Source organism: Dromaius novaehollandiae, chromosome 27 (assembly GCF_036370855.1).
Source record: "Dromaius novaehollandiae isolate bDroNov1 chromosome 27, bDroNov1.hap1, whole genome shotgun sequence".
NCBI classification, from domain to species: Eukaryota; Metazoa; Chordata; class Aves; order Casuariiformes; family Dromaiidae; genus Dromaius; species Dromaius novaehollandiae.
This window is the reverse complement of record NC_088124.1, coordinates 2,176,865-2,192,546: the sequence shown is the minus strand read 5'-3', so window position 1 is coordinate 2,192,546 and position 15,682 is coordinate 2,176,865. Positions and strand designations below refer to the sequence as shown.

Genomic DNA, 15,682 nt, shown 5'->3' with positions numbered 1-15,682 from the left:
AGGTGAGTCTTCCACTGCTTTATGTTACAGACTAAACATTTGCCACTTCGATGGGAAATGCAGACTCTTGTTGCATTCTAGGATTTCTTTTATCTCCAGCATCACAGCACCCAGCCGCAGCTCCTAGCCTTCCTATGATCCACCAGCACTACTGAGATTTTTCCCAGATTGTAGCAGAAACTCTTGTTTTTAGTTTCCAAGTGCATAACCTTAAATGTTGCGGTATTGAAGTTCATCCCATTTCACCCCATCACTTCCATCTCTCTGATATCCTGATTCTCATCTACGTTGATCACAGCAGTATCAGGAAACATGGCATAAACAGGAAATGTTATCAGCACGCTCCTAATTTCTGTGCCAAGGTCCTAAGCGGAAATGTAAAGATTGCTCTCAAGATTGAATGGTGAGGAACCTTACTGGCAATCTCATGACACTTCCTCCCTTGTGACCTTGGAGGCCCTGAGTTTCTCCTAAAGTGTCATACACCCTTCCCTGATTTGAGAGTCCATATGCCCGCTGGGGTCTCCTCCAGTGAGTTGCAAAGCTGGCCAGGCAGAGGTAAAACAGAGTCAGAGTTTTGCAGAGAAATATTCCCCCATGAGTATTAGCAGAGGTCTTTGGACAAGAGCAGAAAAGCAAGGGGAGAAGCAGGGGTCACCCCAAACTTGTCACAGTGCGAGTATTACAGTGGATGGTCTTATTGCAGGTTATCTTGGCTGCTATATGTCTCTTCTTAAATGGAGATAGCATAGCTCTGGATGCACCATGTTCCACAGAGTTCCATAAAAACTCTGCAAACAGTCAACGTGTAAATTGGAAATGAAATCGAGTGTTTGCACCCCATAATATTAGAGGGGCCCTGGATAAGCTTGCACCGACTGCTCTTTCACAGATCAGCAGCAGCCAGGGGCTGAGGAAGTCTGTGGGGAATGCCGGCCCCGAGCATCGCTCCACGGCAGCCTCCGGGGATGAAGCCGGCCCTTTGCGGCTGTGCCGGTCAGGGAAGCGCGGCACGGCGTGAAGAAGCTCCCAGCAGCCTCATGTCTTCACTGAGGCTCTGTCAGTCTCTGCACTTATCAAGATCCTCATCTCCATAGCAACTGAGCACCTCAGAGGCACTAATGAGTATTTCTGCACAACACTCCTTTGAAGTGCGGCAATATTATTAGCCACGTCTAAGAGATGAGGAGCGAAGGTAGAGGAAGGTTTAGTGCCTTTTCCAGGTGCATGTATGGAGTCTGCGGCAGAGCTGGGAAAGCTTTGCATGTCCCCACCTCTCATTCCACCACCTATGACCCTCTGTCCTCCCTTACTTTTTCCTGTTAGCTGACAGAGTAGGACTGAAAAATGGACAAATCTCTCTGATCTGTTTTATTTTCCCCTTCCTTCAGAGCCTGTAGGAGGAAAGGAGGTTAAACACCCCAATCTTCTCTGTCATTTTATGATAAGATGTTCCTTGCGGAAGACATCTCCTTGGCCCTGCTTGCCTGGCAGTGGCACACAGCTGGAATGTGTTGGCACACTTCTCGCCCTCGGCAAGCAAGAGAAACAGCATTTCTCTCCTGAGCTCAGCTGAAGCTTCATGCAAAACCTTCCTCCACAAAACACCTACTCACGCGTGAAATGCAAACCCCCTGACTTGGATGCGTGCCTGATCCCTCTCTTTTCCCTCCTCATCTACCTGCTTTTTCAGTCTGAACTGAAAATGTACCCATGCACTGAAATGCAAAGTTTTGCTCCTCAACGTTATAAATCAGGAAAGCAACCGGCTCCTGGCTGTAGGGCGATTTGGAAAACCCTTGCGCACCTTCCAGCCAGGGGGATGCCACCACTGTCCCTGACCGGTCTGCTTGAAGGCATTTTGGAGCCACCTGGGGCACTGCCAAACCCATGAGCTTGGCAGGGAGTTTTGGGCCATCTTGAGAGCCCTCCCTCAGCCTGCGGGTTCTTAAAGGGATGACCAGAATTATTGTCCAGCCTGGACCAACTATCCCATCACTTATTAGGGGAAAGGACAGGGGCTATTGAAAGAAATTGCAACCCTAAGAAGAAGGGTCAGACCAGTATACAGCCAGTCACAGTAACAGTGGAGAGGTCTGCTCCCAGGCTCATCAGGCAACAAGCAACTGGGATGACACTGATATTTTCCACTCTTCCTTTCTACTCTTCCCTTCTCCACTTTTTATTCTTCCCTTCTTCCCCTCCCTTTTCCAAAGCAGAAGTCACAATACCACCTTCTGGTAGCCTCCATTACTGCACCACCATGTTTTCACCCATTGCTCTCATCCCGCCTTAAACAAGGACAAACACGCAATTGCTTCCTTCAGCCCATGAAGAAACCTTTACATTTACAAGGACTCTTTTAAAGCCCCCAAACCCAGCAAATTAAAGCAGGAGGAGCATTTCTGTTCCTTTTCATTGCTTCAGCCCATGATTTATTTGAGCAATTAAGTGCCTTGTTGGTGCTCAGACGCTGCAGCACACCACAATCTACATTGCATGTTGAGACTGAACGATTTATTGTCTTTACGAAAGAACAGTGTGTAAGGTTAAATCAGGACTGTGAAAAGAAGGAGTGATTTACAACGTAGAGCGCTTGCAAGCATTTCTGGGAAAGGCTTTGGGGTGCTTCGCAGGCTGCCAGCACAGACTTCTTCAGTTTTCAGCTATCTCTGCCTGCCCAGCTCCCTGGACACACTGTCTTCTCCAAGTCATCGTCTCTTGACAGAGAGCTTAAGGCCAAATTCCCTGCTTGGCCACGCTGCCCAGTCACAGGACCGGCCCCAGGGACGCCTTGAGGTCACCCCAGTCGATTCACCAGCTTCAAGAGTGGTGCAGGAGATGCCTGAACACCTCTGAGCGCCTTGGCAGCTCTTTTGGGAAGGAAACGTCACCCTGGGCCACCCTGACCAGACACGCGGACCCCTCTCCGTTCAGCGGGGTACTGCGGGAGGGGGGCCAGGATGCGAACAGGTGGCCAGGAAGCTCTCTGTCCACATCCACGTTGTTATTTCCAGGGTGTTCTTGGCATTTTCTGCCAGGACACATTCACAGACCGCTCGGCTGCCCGACCACGGCCTGGCCTGAAGTCACAAGACGCGGCAAAGCCCTTGTTAACGTTTTTACAGCAGACGCATCTTGGTCTGGGCACTATATATTTATTAGATGATGTTAAGGGCGACGTAAAAGCAGCTTTGTGTTCCCTGCCTTTCTCGGAGTAACCTGACCTGGGCTCAGCCTCGACAGGGCTTTTACCTGCCTCTATTTTCTGCGCCTCAGTCTCTTCTTGGTGGAGGAACCTGCACCTAAGCACGTGTGGGGCGCGCAGGCAGCCCCAGTGCCGCGCAGGGCACCCAGCGAGGGCAGCCCCCCCGGAAACGCTCCCTCCCCTCCCCGGGGGACGGACAGCTCCTGCAACGCCCTTAGCTGGTGGCGGGACAACAGCAGCGGGGCCGACGGGCCCGCTCGGGCCCAGCTGCGGCGGCCCCAGCTGCGCGGCGGCGCCCTGAGGCGCCCTGAAGAGCCGAAGGCCGGGACCGAGTTAGGGGGGAAAGAGAGTGCGCACGCGCAAACACCGCCCCGCGCGACACGCGCTTCCCGCCGTGCTCCCGCCCTCCGCTCCCCATTGGCCGGCGCCGGGGGCCGGCGAGCCAATGGCGCGGCGGGAGGGCGGTGGAGCGTGCCAAGATGGAGGAGTACGCGCGCGAGCCCTGGTGAGCGGCCGCCGCGCGGCCGGGGAGGCGGGTGGGGGGGGTCGCGCGGCGACCGTTGGTTTTGGCGGGCTCCGGGGGCGCGCGCGGCGCGGGGGGAGGGGGGCGGCCGCTCCCTGTGGCCTCCCGTGCGCGGCGGCGGCGGCGGCGGGTGACCTTGGCGGTGCCGCTGCCATGGCCGCCGCCGCCGCTCGGCACGGGGAGGTGGCCGACGGACCTGCCTCCTCCCCCTGCGGCTCGGCGGGGGCGGGCGGTGCCCGTTTGATGCCGGGTAGCCGGGGGAAGCTGTGGTGGTCGGTAGCGGGGGCTGGGAGAACGGACACGAGCGGGGCCTGCCCGGGGCTGGGCTGCGGGCCTGGCCCTGGGGCCCTTCTGCTGTAGCAGCGTGTGGCCACCGGGCCCGCTGCCTCACGGCTGTATAATCATATATACGAACATACACACACGCTCCTCGTGCAGCACCACCCTCTGCAGTGCCCCCCCGGGGGCAGGGAGGGGCCCTGTGCCGCTCTTTCCCTCGCTTTTATTAAGCAGCAACATATCAGCGTGAACCCGGGCAAAAATTCATCCCCGTGGCTCCACGGGTGTCTCTGCTAATGCACTGGCAGCATTTAAAACCAGTTGGCTTTCAGCAGGGGCTTTGTAAGTGCTCACAGCTGTTTGTTACTATTTAAAGGTTTTATTTGTGATAATAAAACGTTTACATGGAAGCTTGGGTTCAGAAGTATGTGGAGGTCTGTCTTTCTCTACAAATATTTATTAGTGACTATTTGTGAGGCTTTTCCCAAAACTTCGGAAAATGCTGTATTGCCACGTTTTGAGTTTCTTCACAAACCTCAAGACGACATTTCTTGAGTCTACAGCACTAGATCTGGGATATTAACAAAATCTGGTGGGTTTTTTCCTTTTTTTCCTATGGTGAGCTACAGGTAATCCCATTCTCACTTTAATAAGATCATGTGATGGCGACCTTTCGCTGCTAAGCTGTAGGATGGTTATGTGACCTCCCAGATTGCGTTTTGTCCCTACTGCTGGTTGCTTGCTGTTATCTCCCAGACTCCCTGTTTCGGTGATCACCCCCGCTCTGGGATGTGGCTTCCTTGGATGACGACACTGTCAGACTTGGCTGTGGTCGGCATCTCACTCGCCTTCCTTAACGTGGGTCTTCGTGTGGTCGTGATGGCGTCAGGCCTGCGCGGTTTGACGTTACGCTTTGCCCGTCTCAGTGAGACGCAGTCGAAGCTGGCTTTTCTCTGCCAACGCTGCTGGTTGGACGCACATCCTCTCTACTGCCACGGTCCCCAGTTCGCTCTCATTTCAGAGAGACAAAGATTTTTCTTTTTTAATCTTGCTGCGCTGTCAGTCACTGCCGTTCGCTCTGAGTGCATTACCACGCCGTACAATATCCTCGGTGTGTCTGTGCTGGCTAACAACGGCTGCTTGAGCTGGTGTGTAGCTGCTCCCAGGCTCAGTGGCATAAATGAAGCTCTGGACTGGGCAAATCCCTCGCCCTGAGCCCTCCTGGTCCCCAGACCGTTCACAGGAGCTCTCGGTTGCCATCAGGAGCGCTGGGATTACTGTAGCAACCTTGCCTTACCTTGCGTGCAGCTCATCGCTTTTCTGTTGTGAGCGGTCTCCATAAAATCAGTGAAGCATCAGTAACATTAAGCTTCTGTATAAGTGCCAAATAAATAGTGGAATCATCTATTTTACTCTCTTCTGATGTCTTACGTCAAGTACTGCCAGTGATGGGTTTTTTGTATCAGTTTTCAGCTACGTGTAGCATCTCTCCAGGAGTTCAAAGGAACTCAGGTATGAAGTAGTTGTGGTGGCATCAAAGAGATTTTCTTATTTAAAAGCTCTTCCTGCAGAAGCTTGGAGGATAGCTTAAAAGCAAAATTAAGAACCCTCTGATGCTTTACATCTGAAGCAGAGTTAAGAGGGGAAAAAAAAAATCTAGGAAATCATTTTTGTGGCTGAGGTCTAATTAATGAACCCTCTGTGTCACATTTTGCTAAATTGGAATTCTTTGACCTTGTGGGTAAGTGGAAGATGGCTTGGCGTGATCTGTTTATATTTTCAGAAAGCCTTTTAACAAGATCATTCTTAATAAGCTCATACAGGAAGGGAGTTGTGATGAGATGTTTTATTCATGATAGCGTGCATCCAAATCTGGATAGGAAATGTGGAGAACAGGCCCCCCCCCCCCCCCCCCAAGAATGACACAGTAGCTTTTCTTCCTGGCGTTGCTGATAACAATGTGCCTGTAAAATTCTGTACTTGTTACCTTTTCCTAATCATTAACATGTACAAAATAGGGGACTTTGTGGAAAGACAATAAAACATGAACTGGAGCTAATTTTTTAATTTTTATTCAGTCAAAACCAGAGGGAATTTGTAAGGAAATGGAGGAGAAAGCATATTACAGGTCGGGCGATAAAAATACCCTACCTGTCAAAAATGCCGTGGTGGGAAAATTTTAAATCCTTTCCCTGTTGACTGGTTTCTGCACTGGATGTGAGCTCGGGAGCAGGATGTAGTTGTCTTCATGGAAGATCAGCGATGACGTTCGGTCGGGGTGCCGCTGCATTCGGAACAACAAAGTAGTGTCAGGATGCAAAAGTCAAGCAACAAAACAAGCTCACGTGTCCGAGCAAGTGATTTATCTTCATTGAGAAGGTGTGCAGAACTGGTTGGGCCATCCCATTACGGTGCCTGTAGTGTTAGATTCAGAAATAGGTCATGAAAATAAGTGAAGAGCCTGGGAGAATGTTTAGGTGGAGAAACTGAAAATTTTGGAAGTTTTTGCAGGAAGAAAAGAAGAATCATGACAAAATCATGCAGCACAAGTGGTCTGGAGAAAGGAGGCGATGTTTTCTCCCCCTTCCAGGGGAAGAGCATTAACATGTTCTGTGAAGAAAAAAGTGGCAGATTCAAAGCTGATGAATGAATTGTGTTCTCACGTTCAGGAGTGTGTGATGACAGTGGAGCTGGATGCTAGAGGGAGTTGTCAAGAACAGAAGCATTAAGTTGAAAGTGAGATTGAAAAAATACATCAATATTCATGTCTGTGATTGTTCTAATTGCAAGAGAACAACGTGAGCATCGGGCTTGCCATACTGCTCAATTTTGTGAACAAACGTGTTATTGTGGTCTAGTTTTTGGTGGGTTTGCTAGCTATTGCTAGTGCAGAAGCTGTAATCTTCTGGAGGGTTGGCCTTTTACTAGTAAATATTTTGATGCAAGATGAAAGAATCAAAATAACTTTTGTTAGTGCGCCTGCTTTGAAATTAGCAGCAGCGGCAGCAGAGGTAATTGCTGGTTAGCACTCACCTAGTTTCAGCAGCTCCATTTAGTGACAGAGAATTACAAGGTGCCAGTACTTGGCAACATTTTTCAAGGGGTTGGTAAACCCCAAATTAAAGCTCACCTCACTGCTGTTGAAAGTGTTTGCCACAAGTATTTTTTCTGCCGCAAAGTTTTTCATGCCGTTCTGAAACGTTCAATTGCTCCCTGTTGCTGGAGGCAGGAGTCCTGGCCTTTTGCACCTCTAAATAGATCTGTGTGAGCATTCCTGTGTTTCTGTTTCAGTGAGCTTCAAAGATCCCGGGTGCAAGAAAACGAACCTTTTCAGCTTCACAAAAGATGACTTTGAAGCCTCCCTTTTAAATAACCAGAACTAATGAAAAATATGAGTAATTCAGGACAGCAGAGTTTTAAGCTGGCTGTGAACCAAGCCTTGTGTGCATTTGGCCACCTAAGTTTGTAGGTTAAGACAAGAATAAGAACAATAAATTCAATTAGCTATTTAGATTGCATAAATAGAGCTGAGCTGATTATTAGCTGGAATTCCAAATAAGTTTTCCATGGTGGAAATACATTTCTGTATCTTGTGTGAGGAGTTCGAGCAATTCTTTTCTCTATTTGATGTTTACCATTCTAGGGAGACAAGTAGTTAGACTCTGGGTGAAAGTCTAGTTTGTTTTGCTATAATATTTCCTGTGCTTGCGTTCTGTTGATGTCTGTTCACCAAGCTGGATGTGAGACACTACAGCTGGCAGTTTTGGTTTTTCACTCCATTTTTGGATGCTGCGACATTCATTTTGATGGTAAATTTCCAGCTGGAATACGTTGGATGCGTGAATGGGGGATCCGTTACAGTTGCTTGCACATTTTAACATAGATTTTAGTGTTTTAATCTTTGTTTTTCTTTACAGTCCCTGGAGGATAGTGGATGACTGCGGGGGCGCTTTCACAATGGGAGCCATAGGAGGTGGCATTTTCCAAGCTATCAAGGGGTTCAGAAATTCCCCAGTGGTAAGTAGAACAGTTTGACAAGTGCATTAAGAGTGCAATCCTCTTTTCTTTTTCCCTCAACGGTGAAACTTGCTAGAGGGAGGTGAAAGAGAAGAAATCTTTGCCTATCAAGTGGGAATAATTAATGACCCACATGCCATTAATTGAAACCAGGAGTCTAAATCCATGGAAAATATGTGGTAGTAATTCTCTGGGGTCTTGGATGATCTCTAGCTGTCCAGCAGCAATGGCTTAATGGGGGACAACCGGTGAGGTTGGATGTGTATGGTGCAAGTTAGTGATTATAGTTTTCTGGATTAGATCTTAAAGCCAGGTTTCCTCCTGTTTATGGATTTAAGGAAGTGACAGTTTTCAAGAAAGTAATTTAATTTGCATTATCTGTCTTCTGGCTGTTTCTAGCTTAGAGAAGAAAAAGCATTTCCCATTTCTCAGTTGCATTTATTTTTCCCTGCTTATGGAATGCACACGGCAAAAATAGGACAAACCTGTTTCATGTGTGTTTGAGAAATGTTGCAGGGGGCTGTTGATTGAAAGGGAGAAAACACACGTTTTTCCTCTCATACCTGCTAGTTTGAGCTTAGGGAAGTTGCTTGTAACTAAAGCAGATAAAATGCTCATAGAAATGTAATATTACAGTATGCAGTTTCCCTCTAGTGCAGTCCCATGGCACTCTTCTGGGTGGATTCCTGCTCTCCATGGGCAGTCTCCTCACTGCAGCTACATGCACCAGTTACCTACCTAGATGCTGCTGTTTGTTTGATGGCTGTAATTAATTTCTGTCCTTTTTGTGTGTATTACGGGAATATGATAAATGTTAATGTATTTGTAAAATGCAGTCTAAAATGACTGTGTTTCTAACAGTTTCTGGTCACAGCTGTTGAGGATGCTCAGAAATATATCTGGTCTGTGGCTGGTTTTGGTTATACACAGTCAGAATGCATGCAAGATTTCACTTTGTTTTATTCTCACTGTCATTTCTGGTTTGTTGTAGGGTGTAAACCACCGGCTGCGGGGAAGTTTGACAGCTGTTAAAACCAGAGCGCCACAGTTGGGAGGTAAGTGTAATTTTGTATCATTGCTACAGTCACCTCTGCGTTGGCTGTTGATAGATAACCCAGTACGGGAATAATAACATGGTACAAGCGCAGGGGCACCTGAGATGCTTTCCAGCAGGCCAGCTGTGTTTCAGCAGGGTTTGTTAGTCCAAACACTGTGTAAATATGGTTCCGTTGCATCCAGAACTAATTTAGGTCTGGAATAAATGTGCTTATATTTGTGGGATGATAAGCCCCAGGGTTAATAATTTTGTCAGGCTTGAACCAAGTCTGTGCAGAGCTGCCTGGGAGCCTGTGCGTTGTGCTCGCAGTCCAGAGTTGCCTGATTAGCCCAGGTCCAGCTCTTGCAGCGAGCTTAGACTGTTGAGAGCAAGGAGCACTGCAGGTGCCTAGGGAAAGCAGCCAAATTGCCCCTGCTGGAAGCAGCCCAGGCCTGCAAGCTTCAGTGTTACTGTGGACAATGAGAAAAAATGAGTATCCTAGTTTCCCATTACCTCACGTCAGAGAGAGAGAGGATTTGTTTTAAAATGAAGATATTTGACTCACTAAAAGAAATGATCGATCTCTGAGCTAAATGAAGTGGTTCAGTGGATATGGTTGGGATTTTAGACTAGTTCCCCTGTGGTAAGCTCTGTAAAGTTCGCTCATTTTTGTGGAATGTGTAAAAATCCAGAGTCATAAAACCATGACTTCAGTCAAAATGATATTCTGACCTCTCAAAGGTGGTTCAGCATCAAAGTATGCCCAAAGAGCTGCTCATTTCCCATTATGCTATTCTGACAGGCAAATTGAGTTATGGTATTATAAAAGGAGAAAATGAGAGTGTGATGTGGAGCAGGGGAATGTGGTGGCTGCAGCCTATGGTGACCGTGCAAAGAGAGAGGAATTCATCCTCCTGTTTCTGCATGATTTTTATCTAGTATTAAGCTTTCAAAGGCATTAAGACACTTTAAAAGTTGCGTTCTGAAAACTGTCACATCCTTTTTGTCTGTCGTACAGTACAGACCAATACTAATCTCTTGAGATGCCAGAAACGGTATTAGGATGAGGTGCTAAATTGCTGTACCTCATTCTCTGTGAGTAAACATGTTTAAAACATTACTCCATTTTTTTCTATACGAAAGTTCCCTGAGTGAATGTACCTTCATTAGGATGGAAATTCCATTATAATCACTGATATTTGGTAAGTTTTCTATTATTAATTTGAATTAGAGGTTTATATAGGTATGTATGTATGTCATTGGGCAAGTTTTTTTCTCAATATAGATTTTTTTTTTTTAAACCCATGTTTTGTTGATGGCTTTGTTTGGTTCTTTCTGAGTTTGAATATGCTTTCATGTCTGAAAGCAAGTGTGCTAATATTACACCATCTCTTTATTTTCTGGCTCCAGTGTAACAATGGCTGGCTTGCCTGCTTTGTCTAAACTATTCTTTCTTTGTTTTTTTTTTTCCCAACTTTCTAATAGGTAGTTTTGCTGTTTGGGGAGGACTCTTCTCCATGATTGACTGCAGTATGGTAAGAATGAGAGGTAAAGAAGATCCATGGAATTCAATCACAAGCGGAGCCCTAACTGGAGCCATATTAGCTGCAAGAAGTAAGAAACGAAGCTCTGGGAAGATATTAATTGAAAAAGTTCCATATTCTAAATGTACCGTTCTTATCATTATAGTGAAGCAAAAGCATGTGATATCCAGACTGGAATTTCCTTATAAGCACAGTGGATTGAAAGATAATCTTAAACCTTTGTCCTGTGCTTACGAAAGTAATAATCACGTTCTCAAACATTACCGGTGTTCTTTTGTTTCTTTGAGGAAGGGGGGGAGTTACCTAGTAATTATCCTTTTATTGGTGATGTTAATGAGGCTTAATGGATGCAAAATTGCTGCTTCTGAGTCTGCTCATAGGAGAGATTATAACTATAAAAAAAGAACTATAATGTGCCAAGTAATGCATCAAAAAAAAGAAAAGAAGGATGTGTTTTGTACTTTTTATTTTTAGATGGACCTGTTGCCATGGTTGGATCTGCTGCAATGGGAGGAATTCTCCTAGCTTTAATTGAAGGAGCTGGTATTCTGTTAACAAGATTTGCATCCACACAGTTTCCAAATGGTAAGGAACCATCAGATTATGGTATTGCAAGGCTTTTATAATGCAAATTGAAAATGCGCACACTGGAGAATAGCCATTTTGAGGAAACAAAGTAAGCAAACATCATTTTCCAGTTTCGAAACTCCGTCACCTCTAAGATCATGTTCCATTATATCTTTAGAGTCTGGTTCTCCAGGTGTATGTACAGTTGAGTTATTAAATAACTAGATAAATACAATAGGTGTGGATTTGACTCCTGTGCACTTCCTTCTCTTTCATTTCAACGTCTTTTATTGTTTTCTGCTCCCCCACTTAATGAGTATTCTTTTAAACACTCACGTCTCCAAAACAGGTATGGTGATAGAAATTCTACCACAAAGCATGTGTTGTGCCCTACAAATAACTTTCTGTTCAGTGGTGCTCTCTGTTTCAGCTTGTCTCCTAAAATAAAAAAGATGCTGGTGAACTTTGTAGGCATTAACCTGATGTCTTTAACAAATCGTTTGGTTGTATAGCATATATACAAACTAGTTTATATATATTTTACAGGGGAAAAATACTGAAGGTTTAGTCCGGGCATTATTTGTATCTGCATGTGATTCATAAGGATGCACATTGGCCCAAAGACTCTGGTCTTGAGTACTGTACCTCTTCCAGACATCAGTCTTATAATGCAGTAAATCTACTCTGCCAGTTGCTTAGAGAAGCTGCTCTGGGGGAGAAAGCCAGCTCATAAGGTTGGAGAAAGGCGAGAAGGAGCTGCACATTGCTGATGATGCAAAAGGTTTTCTAATTTTCTGTCTGTGGGGTGACTATTCTAGAGAAATCTACACCTACTTGAACTGACAAGATTGGTTATCACGCAGCAGCGCAAAGGCATAGGGATGTGGTGCGCTTGAGGATTTTGAAGGCACCGTGGGACATGGGTCAGTCCTGGGGCTTCAGCAGGAGGAGAAGATAATTTGGGATTCATCTGAGCAAAATGTGCAGATGTGGGGGGTGTTAACAGAGGAGACACCCCAACCCCATCCCGTTGACTCCAGCCTGGATGGGATTTGCAGCTCCTTGCCACTGAGAGACCGGACCCTGCATGGCTGAGAGCAGGGATGTCCTTGGTATCCACACGCTGATAAGACTGTGGAATCGGTCTTCTGCCTTGTTCCCTCATACATCCACACAACCTTGTCACATGGGGGCAGAAGTATTTTAGTCAGCAGCTGCGTAGTGGATAAGAACAGATTTGAGAGAATAGCAAGCAGCAAGTTGTGGGCAAGATGGATTATTCTGGCAGGCTAGATATGGTCTCTGTGCAAACATGTGGATCACCCTGGTTTAAATGAGGTGATAAGGATCAGTGGGCAGAGAGAAATGAAAGATTTCGGAGAAAGGTAGTCGTCATGGAGATGGCATTTTTCTTTTTTAAACCATTGCAAAAAGTGGAGCCACTTTTTTTTTTTTTTTTAAAGCAAAATGCAAGCTGAGACTTCAGTTAGCCAGGTCTGTAACAACTTACATAAATACTTGCCCATGCAAAATACTAAATACTGGAATAGTATTCCTAGCTGCTGGTGTCCCTCCTTTGGTTTCCAAACCAAGACATAATTGTTTTGCTGAGGAGACAGTGGTTTCCATATGTATTCTCTAATATTTATATGGTAAGAGTGACCAGTCCTCTTACAGTTGAGAGCAGTGGGAAATCCTGGACTGTACTGACTTCTGCATTGATGGTGTTGCGTATGCACTTCGTGTGTGTTCTTCTGATGAGATGGCTACCCATATTTTCGAGAATGCAGAGAGGGAAATAGGAAGCGTGACAGCTCAGGATATGCAGAGCTGGTTGACCTGTGGTTGTGTTATGATAAAAGCTGTGTAGATACAGCTGTGTTCATTGTTGCAGTAATGCTATGCGCTCTTTGGATGGTACAAATAAAGTAACATGCTGGACTTAGTTGCCCCACCTTATTTTGGAAGGAATATAGACAAAAACACTGTAGAAAGGACTAGTACTAAGCCACTAATTCCTGATACGCTCCCTCTTTCAGGTTTGTTCACTGGTGTTCTTTGTGCAGTCTAAATTAGAATAATTTCTTAATACAAAAACATTTTAAAATGACCTGCTTTAGTGAAAGGGTATCATCTGTGTGTTACAATTTAATCTCTCTTAAACTGGCATAGAGTAAAAAGTACGGCTTCCTTCTAACAGCACGTTAGTAAGATGAGTCGGGAAGCTGACTCCACAGTCATTTGTTCCATTCCATTGGCTTGCTTTATTGTCAGGCAATTTATTGTGGGTAGACTTTTACAAGGTGCCCAAGTTCAACTGAAGGGCAATAAAGCAGAGGTTTCTAGCTCCTTTAGGTGACCAAAAATGTGTACCTCTCCCTGCTCTCATTTCCCTATATATAAAGGAGTAAAAATATGTCCCCTATTGGAATGAGATTATCAATGCATAAAGCTCTTGAAATTCTCTGAATGAAAAGTGTCACATATAAAGTCTTGTTATTGGCTTCATTAATTTTAGAAGGGATTTATATTTAAAAGCAAAACCTGTGGCTGTGCCTCATGCTTTTAGTACAAAGAATCTTCTGTCTTTTTGTATTTCTTATTTGCCTTCTTTCTATTGCCTTATTCACAGGCCCTCAATTTTCAGATGACCCCTCCCAGTTGCAGCCCTCTCCATTTGGCGACTACAGACAATACCAGTGATTATCTTCATTCTGCTAGTTCATACTGTTACGTGAGCTGTAATTTAAAATGCTGGAGGACCAAGATGTGGTATGTTGTAACACCAGTTGTAGTCTCTTACACAAACCATGCCAAGAGGACCTTCAGCACTTCCGTGCAGCTTTACACTGGGAACTTTTAGAAGATCGATATATTTATTCATACTAGATTCCATTGCTGTAATGTTAATACATGTCTGATAGAATACATGGAGATTTAAGACAAGGACCAAATGGAGTCTTGTAATCCTTTGGACGTGGACTGAAGTGAATTTCTTTGGAGTCTTCTCTGACGTGTGGCATTAACCATCAACAGTGAAAGCATCTGGAGTTTAGCTTCTTCTCTGTGAGGTTTAGGTTGCAACACAGATTTCAGCTTAAGGCAAAGAACACATCTACATACAGTCCTGTTTTACACTCCTGAGGCGAATGTTATTGGGAGGATATGCAAGCCAGTGAAAGTTACTTCCAGCAATATGTTTTTCACATTGATCTATGTTTTGTACATGATTGCCATGCAAAATAAGTTCTTCAGTTAAAGCCGAATCTCTCTGTTGTGAATCCACAGGCTGCAGTGTACTTCTGGCCTTCCTGTAAACTGCCAAGGCCTGAGCCCCTTTTGGCAAGAAGCAGCGGCTTGGTAATTCTGCTGCTGAGCCGAGATCGTAGCTTTGGCTTCAGCTCCGCTGCTGCTTGCTGTGGCTCCCGCAACGAGCTCCAAAGGGAACAGTGTAGAAAGCTTCCGCTCCTAGAGCTGCTTGATGAGGAGATGGCCGTAGGGCCCCAGAGCAAAAGGAGATGAGAAAAAATACGTAGGTGTGTGGGGCTGGAGGGGTGAAGCAGATCCTACCTGTATGCATGCTGCCGTTGCAGCCTCTCTTGCCCTGACTCTTGGATCCTGTCCTCCAACTGCTCTGGAAAGAAGCATCAGTACAACATTTACACTTTGTTTTTGTTCTTAAAACTCCAGTGATGGAGGCATGTTCCCTTTTGCCAGCAGTGACAAAATTGTATCCAGCGGGGTTTTCTGTTGTATGTCCTAATTAATGCTATTGCTTGCTGGCAGTTCTTGGTAGAATATTCATACTTGCACACTTGCTTTTGTAATATTCTCTGAGCCACTTCATGGCTTTCCCTCTGCCCAGGAAGGTGCTTAATCTCTGCACCCTCTGTGAAGAAACTAAATCAGACCTGTTTAGCAGGAGGAGAGGATGAACACAACACGAAAGCGGTCACTGTAACATTTGGTAAATGGGGAATTAGAATTGTACGGTGTGTGCATGCAGTAGGAAGATCCTGAATGCAGGGCTCCTATGTCCTGTCATTCTGTAAAAGTGAGATTTGTCATGCCTCTTTCCATCAGCTTGCCTGTCCTGAAACTCCTCCAGGACTACTGTGCCTTGCTTTCTGACTGCCTGGTACCTTACGGTTTAGTTTAGTTGCTGCTGGTGTGTAATTTTCAAAACTCTTTAGCAAAAAAGCACTGTATTTGTGAAGACATGTTGTGCTTTGCTGCTTACTTGGTTCCTCAGGTGAATTGTAAAGACAATTTTTGCGATTTATGTCACTCGGCCGGAGAGTGCTCTCTTTTGTTCTCGGTTGGGATCCCAGCCATGAGAAGAGGGGCAAGTCACTGGTATTTAAGAGAGAATTACACTCCTCCCCTGTCTATCCAAATCTGCATGTTAATCAGCAGATGTCTTTTCTGTACTCTTGATGCAGGATTAGAGCACTCTGGCACTGTTCAAATCCGTGCGTCTCCCAGGGGGCTGGGCAGCCGGAACATCC

At 45.7% G+C, this 15,682-nt stretch overlaps 1 protein-coding gene across 1 annotated transcript; it reads left to right on the top strand.

Annotated features, from left to right (window-relative positions):
• The first annotated feature begins 3,633 nt into the window (after nt 1-3,633).
• On the top strand, nt 3,634-15,461 carry TIMM17A (translocase of inner mitochondrial membrane 17A). Its single transcript, XM_026101216.2, has 6 exons — nt 3,634-3,713; nt 7,928-8,027; nt 9,019-9,082; nt 10,549-10,677; nt 11,082-11,192; nt 13,807-15,461. The coding sequence occupies exons 1-6, from the start codon at nt 3,688-3,690 to the stop codon at nt 13,875-13,877; spliced, it is 501 nt and encodes a 166-aa protein (XP_025957001.1). The 5' UTR covers nt 3,634-3,687; the 3' UTR covers nt 13,878-15,461.
• Nucleotides 15,462-15,682: the final 221 nt, after the last annotated feature.